The 7,656-nt window shown below is 35.6% G+C and overlaps 1 protein-coding gene across 2 annotated transcripts in view; it reads left to right on the forward strand.

The window, feature by feature from the left end:
- The window catches only part of LOC111367694 (WD-40 repeat-containing protein MSI4-like), an 11,283-nt gene extending 3,833 nt beyond the window's left edge, over positions 1-7,450 (forward strand). For both annotated transcript variants that reach the window (XM_022988695.1, XM_022988694.1), the window contains exons 3-15: positions 1,013-1,099; positions 1,239-1,301; positions 2,228-2,293; positions 2,423-2,497; positions 2,742-2,817; positions 3,444-3,642; positions 5,014-5,095; positions 5,334-5,407; positions 5,603-5,714; positions 5,800-5,874; positions 6,066-6,136; positions 6,397-6,496; positions 7,101-7,450. In XM_022988695.1, coding sequence (XP_022844463.1) covers positions 1,013-1,099; positions 1,239-1,301; positions 2,228-2,293; positions 2,423-2,497; positions 2,742-2,817; positions 3,444-3,642; positions 5,014-5,095; positions 5,334-5,407; positions 5,603-5,714; positions 5,800-5,874; positions 6,066-6,136; positions 6,397-6,496; positions 7,101-7,196 — 1,176 coding nt within the window. In that variant the 3' untranslated portion in view covers positions 7,197-7,450. The remainder of the gene's footprint in view (positions 1-1,012; positions 1,100-1,238; positions 1,302-2,227; positions 2,294-2,422; positions 2,498-2,741; positions 2,818-3,443; positions 3,643-5,013; positions 5,096-5,333; positions 5,408-5,602; positions 5,715-5,799; positions 5,875-6,065; positions 6,137-6,396; positions 6,497-7,100) is intronic.
- Positions 7,451-7,656: the final 206 nt, after the last annotated feature.

Raw genomic sequence — 7,656 nt, forward strand, 5'->3', positions numbered from 1 at the left:
CTCCAGCCCCCCCCCCCCCCCCCCACCCCTCAAAAAATTAAAAATCCAATTAACCAAGCTACGGTTAGACTCTTCGTTTCAATTACATTTTTAGTGATTCTATAGTCCAGTATTCTTCAGGATTCCATGTAGCAATGATGTTCCTGTGTCCTATCTAGTACTCAATCAATATGTGTTTTCCTCATTGATATCAAATTTGATATCATACGTCACTCCTTAAGCCTGCAAGTCCAACATTTAGAAGTCTGCAAATCCACATTGTGCAACCTTGTTGAATGACGCAACTTTAGAACCCAAAACGTAAGGAACTTTTAACGCACGCTTATAAGTTGCGTTGACATCTACATCGATATTACAAGTGACAAGAAAAATGGGAAATTGAAATCCTGTACCAAGTTAAGAAACTATTTTCAAACTTTCAATTATCAAATAAATGCATGTATTTAGAGTTGGAGCTTCTACGGTGTTCAATCAACAATTAGTGGTAAATTTAGTAGAGGTTGACTTCAATGTTCTGTTACACAACTTGCTAGGAAACTTATTATCTGTTATGATATACGTTCTCTTGTTATTTTCTGTTTATTTCAACTGCAGCTTTATGTATATTTGGTAAGAAAGAAATATCCAGAGATTATGATATAAAGGATAAATTGTCCCCAAAGGAAATAAAAGCGTTTAGAAACATGCTTGATTGTATGTCTGTAAATCCTCATCCTTGCTCTTCGTCCTGCCGAACAACTTTTTCAAAGCAAGCGCTTTCCTTTTGGGCGAGTGGCTTATTTTACCTCGAATGTGCTGCTACCTTTCGTTGTTGCCTATATGTTCATATCACTTCCAATGATTGTGTGTGTACCAGTGGCATATAAACTCCTTGGCATTTGTCATCTGTCTTGTTGATGGGCTTGCCTTGACTGTCCTAATGCACATTTTTTGTTTTATCATTAATTTAATTTGTTATGCAAATTATTGATCATTTTTTATCCTCCCCTTTCCTACTGCCTCTCTTGTGTAGACTGATGGTAGCGTCCCAAATACACTTGTCATTGCAAATTGCGAAGTGGTAAAACCTAGGGTTGCAGCAGCAGAGCACATAGCACAGGTGATGTATTTACACAAAGATGAAGTAGTTCTCTATTTTCTATGAAACTATTCCTTTTTTTTTAATCCTCATAGGTTAATTTGAAAAAACCTCATCTTTACTACTTTTTCAATTGGTATTTCGGTTATCATCATATCAGTTCAACGAAGAAGCTCGCTCACCATTTGTCAAGAAGTGGAAAACCATTATACATCCTGGAGAGGTATCTATAATTATTATTGTTTTATTTGATTACAGAAAATAATAAGACGTAAAGATTCATATCTCTGATTTATTTTTTGAAATATAATCAAGGGTTCCGCTTATAATTTTTAATGTTCAGATACTTCTTTAAGCTTAACTTGTATATGACTCGTAGCTCAAATGTGTTTTAGATTTTATTATTTCTTCCAGAACTTGACTGTAAAATCTCAGATATTTACCTTATTTACAATTAAGCCCTTGTTCGATCCCCATTATTTACAAAATACATTTTTTCTCTCTCTTCTTTTCAAGCACACATTATTAAATAAAATAATATACACGTCAACCCAAAATTTTAACTTACTTTTTAACAATACATTACCCATCAATCTACTATTTCAAAATACATTCTCAAAAGAAAAAGGGACTCAAACATGCTCTAGATCTTTAAGTTAATAATTGTATTTGGAAAAAAAAAAAAAAGATAAATAAAAAATCGACTGTAGCATAAGACAAATTCTTATGGGTATCCTGGTGACCTGAATTAATCTCTTTATTCCCTCGTGTTCAAAAATGAAGCAACTATGTGGTGAATGTAGAAGCTTGTTGTCCCCTGATCTTAACCAAATGGGCGGTTGCTCTTTTGATTTCCGTTCTAAATTCCTTGTATCCTTTTGACATTTTCAAGACTTGCATGCTGCAAATGAAAATCATTGTATGTACCATCCAATATGGTTCGTTGAAACTTAATTTTACTGCGAGCAGAATTCTGAATCCCCGAACCCCCAGTAAATTCCCAGGAGAAAAGGGCAAGAAAAGGTATTTGAACTCCTACACCTCTAAAAACAAGGAGGAATAAATGGAATGAAAAATGTGGTTTCATGAAACTCAACATTTTTACAGTGGGGGGGTATCTTATGGCATGTGATGAATTTTTTATTGCAGGTGAATCGAATCAGAGAATTACCACAGAATAGCAAGATTGTGGCCACTCACACTGACAGTCCTGATGTAATGATTTTCTTCTGTGCATCATAGCTTACATTGTCTTCAATCCTTTTGTGTTTATTTCTTGGTTTGGTATATTCAAGTTTAGTGAACATACTTTTTATACGGTTCAATGTTTTTGAATTGGGTTAGGTTCTCATTTGGGATGTTGAAAGTCAGCCTAATCGCCACCCCGTTTTAGGTGCCTCACCATCTCGTCCAGATCTGGTATATTTTTCTAGGAAATGTAGTCTTGAATTTATTTTGAGTACTGGTATCATTAATGGACCTTGAAGCGTCTCCTGTTGTATGGCGTTCTCTTATTTGAATATTATTCCCTTTGACATTTTAATTTGTTTCCTTATTTTTTCATTTTTCTTTTCGATTATAAGGAACTTTTTCTTCTTTGTTGTTTCCTGCTTAATTAGCGATAATGTAGTTGCTTGATAATTTCTTACCCAATTCCTTGCAGGTCCTTACTGGTCACCAAGATAATGCTGAGTTTGCACTTGCCATGTGCCCTACAGAACCTTTTGTGCTATCTGGAGGTTAAATAACCAGTGCCTATAGATTCTTAAAGATTTTATGATATACATTCTATTATAATTTAATGATACTTTCAAAAGAGAATTGATTAGACGTCTCTCATAATTTCATAAACGATAGACCTTTTTTTTTTTTTCTTTTTAAGATATTTAGAAGTCTTCCATTATTTCATTGTTGGGACGCGTGTTTGGGAACTGAAAATGCATTTGTCCCCTTTTCTTATTTATTTAAAAAGTTCAACATTATGCATTTCATTTTGATTGAGATTTTGGCAGCTATTTACATTTATATTTTCCTGAAGATGTTTCTTATTTTTTCACTAAACGTGGGCTCTTGTCGAAAATTGAGCAAATGTGAAATTGATAGGAACTTGACTTTTGTCCTTTCCTCGATGTAGATGTAAAATATGGTAGTTTTTTAAAATATGTGGCTACGAACCGTTTAGTAATTGTATCCCTTTTGAACTGTACGAGTTATCAGTTGATGTCAATTGGTTAGTAGCAGAGGGACCTCAAGTTTTTAACTTTACTTTGTTCTGCTACAGTTAGTTCAACTATCTTGTTCTTTCCTCTATGCTTTTCTTCACTTTTCTGTTACAATATGTAATATTTTGAGAATTTCGTTGCAGGGAAGGACCAGTCAGTAGTTTTATGGAGCATCCATGATCACATCTCTTCTCTGTCAGCAGATCAGGGAGCTGCAAAGTCTCCAGGATCCAAGGGTGGTGCAGTCAATGGAAAACCTTCAGAGAGTCCCACCATTCAAGCTAGAGGAATTTTCCAAGGGCACACTGATACTGTTGAAGATGTTCAGTTTTGCCCTTCAAGGTTACTGTCACGGTCATAGGGCATGTTTAGGAGTAGAAGTTGCTTTCTTATAAGCTAGGGTCCCACAAATTGTGTGGACCAAAAATTATAAGCCCAGCTTCTAAGCCAGAGCTGGGAATTCCCAACTTATCTGGTTTATAGTCTAGGCTTATGGATCTTGGTCCACAATTCGTGGCACCCCAGCTTATAAGAAAGACAATTCTTTTTGCCTCAGATGCTCGGACTCTTTGAAATAGTTGGAGTACCCGTGTCGGACACGATACAACATGAGTGTGGGTATGGGATATGTGTCGAATCCTCCAAGTTTCAACCGGATACTTTGTCATTTATTTTTTTTAACCTTTTCTTTTCTTCTTTCCCGTTCTACTATCTATAAACCTAGCTTCGCCGCTGAGAGTGGAGAAGGCAGGGATTCTGGGTTTTGGATTTCCTTCTTTTTCTTCTTTCCCTCTCTTTATCGGTGGTTTAAATTTTTTTTTTTTTTTTGTATAAAATAAAAATGGGTTCCATATAATGTTATTTAGTTTTCCACTAAGTTTAAATTGCAATCAAGTCCCTCATTTTCTATTTTATATAACATTTAGTAATTTCCATAATTGGAAATCTATTTTATTCGTTTTAACCCCTTATTCAATACATATTTTCTTCTTTGTGAATAATTGATTTTGGCATATTCAAAATGCTGTCTTGGATTAGAAAAAATGAAGTTTGAAAGACGTGGGTTTGAAATTTGGACTCTTTTTAGTCATGTTCCTGTATCCAATATTTTAGAAAATAAAAGGTTCGACACTTAGATACGTACCCGTACCTAATACTCGTACCCGAGTCCGAGCATCACAGCTTTTTGCCAAACATGCTCATAATCAAACTCACCTACTTGTTTGAGATGGAAATTTACAAACATAGAGCATGTTTAGCAGCAGAAGTTGCTTTTCTTATAAGCTAGGGTCCCACAAATTGTGTGACCAAAAATTATAAGCTCAGCTTCTAAGTCAGATAAGCTGCAAATTCCCAACTTATCTGGTTCATAATCTAAGCTTATTGATTTTGGTCCACTATTTGTCGGACCCTAGCTTATAAGAAAGAAAATCGTTTTGCCAAACATGCTTATGATCAAACCCACCTATTTGTTTGAGACGGAAATTTAAAGATTATGTCTCGACTACTCCTAACAGATATGAACATCAGTCATGCATTGATATGACTTTTGAGTTTTAAGATCAGCTGATGAGTCAATTGGTAGTAATTTCTTATGAAATGTCGATGAATAATTTGTGAAGTTGCTCATTTTGTTGCTAAAGTCCCCATTATGTTATGAGATATGAAGAATTGTTTTATATTTAGTTATACTCGTTTCAACCTCTGATACAGTCCACAAGAGTTCTGTAGCGTTGGTGATGATTCTTGCCTTGTTCTGTGGGATGCTAGAACTGGCTCTGCTCCTGTTGTTAAGGTTACCTTTCTTCATTTTACATTTTTGAAAGGCTTATGATCAATGTGTGCATAAGATGTAGCTGATGTGTAGATTATTCTGTTTATCTTTTATTTTGTTATGGTTGTATTATCCATTTTCCATCATTTACCGCCTTACCTATGCTTTTGCGTTGCACTAATTTTACATGCAGCCTATATTTATTTACCTAAATGTCATCTGACTGGCCTTGGTGGTTCTTTTTTTTTCCCCCTCACAGGTCGAGAAGGCTCATAATGCTGATCTTCACTGTGTTGATTGGAATCCGATTGATGTAAATCTGATTTTGACGGGGTACTTTCTGACCCCTCATAGACTTAACTATTATAATCTTTCTAATCACATCAGTCGTAATGCAGGGGGACAATTTTGGTGAAGATGCCATTGTACTTGGTGACTTTTTAAATATGTCATTGCTCTGATGGCTTTGTATTTTATTTATATATTTGGAGTCTTATCATGGGATTGAACAAACTCTGCATCCTTCAGATCTGCTGATAATACTGTGCGTATGTTTGACCGTCGAAATCTTACTAATGGTGGAGTTGGATCCCCAATCCATATATTCGAAGGTCACAGTGCTGCAGTCCTGTGTGTCCAGGTGCCAGACATGTTTTTAAATAGGATAGTATCGTTATGCATGTATTATTAACTAGCAATTTAACAGTGATATATTTCTATTTCAGTGGTCTCCAGACAGGTCATCTGTCTTTGGTAGCGCTGCAGAGGATGGTATCCTGAATATATGGGATTATGGAAAGGTGTGGAGTCACAGTCTATTCCTAACTGCTTGCTTTATTCTCTCTCACCTCTTTACAAAATTTATGATATAGCATGGAGTTTTGAAGCTTCTGACAAGATTGTTTTGTCAAGAAGAATTTTGCAAGTTTTTCATTGTTTATGAAGTGATCTACTCTTTAGATCATGCTTGAAGTCTTTATTCTTGACCTAGATTGGCAAGCTGGAGGGTGCTGGAAGTTCAAATTCTCCGCATGGTCTTTTCTTTCGACATGCAGGGCACAGGTCCCAAGTTTATCCTTATTTTTCTTGTTTTGCATTCTCATGAGTGACAAATAAATTGTGTACTCATCTGGTTTAGAGTGTTTTATTTATTTTTTATTCTCTGCTTCCCTCTATAAACACGGCCTATTTGAGTGTGTGTTCTCCTCGTTAATTGTTTTGCCTGATGATTGTCCACCTTTGCCCTAAATTACAGGCGACCTACAGTCCAGATACCCTCATCTTTTCTTCTCTATTCACCTTATGATTTTTCTGAATGACAGGGATAAGGTTGTTGATTTCCACTGGAATTCATCAGACCCGTGGACAATTGTCAGTGTCTCTGAAGATGGTGAAAAAACTGGTGGGGGAGGTACACTACAGGTACCAACAAATTTCCTTGTGCTTGAGTTTAGCCTTTACCTACTAGGCCATCCATTATAATATATTGGTAAAAGTAGTGATATAGACTGTTTAAAAATGAGTATCTGGGTACTGAGGCAATTTTTCTTAACGATGTCAGGGTAAGCCTTGAGGTGTTTTGAGGCGTAAGCCTCACAGTAAACCAAAAAAATGTTAAAAAATTTATTAAAATGCAAAATAAGTTCATAATACATGATAAACAATCTTCAAAATTCATAATAGAACAATTTAGAGTTTGTTTGGATGAGATTTTTCTAAGTGAAAAATGATTTTTTTTTTTTTTTCCTTTTTGTTTTTGGGGAGAATTTGTGATTAAAAAGTAGGGAAAATGATGAGTCCCTTAGAATTTACTTTTGAATGTTTTATTGGATATCCTGAAAATGAGTCTATGAGAATTTTTATGTTGTGGGGACCATGAGCCTTGAGGTGGTGTTGTGAGGCGTATGTCTAACGCAACTGAGGCATACGCCTTCTTGGCATGCTAGATCATATAACATTACTGGCTAAATGGTGTATGCTATCCATGGTCTGTTGTGGAAATTATGGCTGGACTATTTTCGTGCAGATTTGGCGAATGATGGATATGCTTTACCGTCCAGAAGAAGAGGTTCTTGCCGAGCTTGATAAGTTCAAATCTCACCTACTGACGTGTGCCTCTTGATTTCATTCTGGAATGTGGAGAAACTTTGGCCTTCTTATAACCTTTTTGTAAATTTTATGTTCATGTTTTAGTTGACAAACCAACTAAATTTTCTCCTTAATGCCTGCTTGAGTACATTTTGTTTTGCAAATTCGTTAGCATGGCATAAACAGGTCGGTTTAAAATGGAACTGGTCCAGTAATCTATGCAAACCCTGTTTGCTATCCAATTAGGTGTAAGCTGTTTGGGGGTTCTATGTAGAATAATTCTATGTAGCTCACTGTGGTTACAATCTCAATCTAATTGGCGTGGATGAACTAAATGGAAGGTATAATTAAATGACTACCTATAGACTAGGTTCATAACTCCAGTGGAGTTAAATAACATTTCTCTTCTATGCATCCCTATAATTTACAAACATGTTCTGCGCTAGTCTTTTATTGCTAAATTTGTTAGAGGAGCCGTTAAATTTGCATGTATG

This window comes from Olea europaea, chromosome 18 (genome assembly GCF_002742605.1).
Source record: "Olea europaea var. sylvestris chromosome 18, O_europaea_v1, whole genome shotgun sequence".
NCBI lineage: Eukaryota > Viridiplantae > Streptophyta > Magnoliopsida > Lamiales > Oleaceae > Olea > Olea europaea.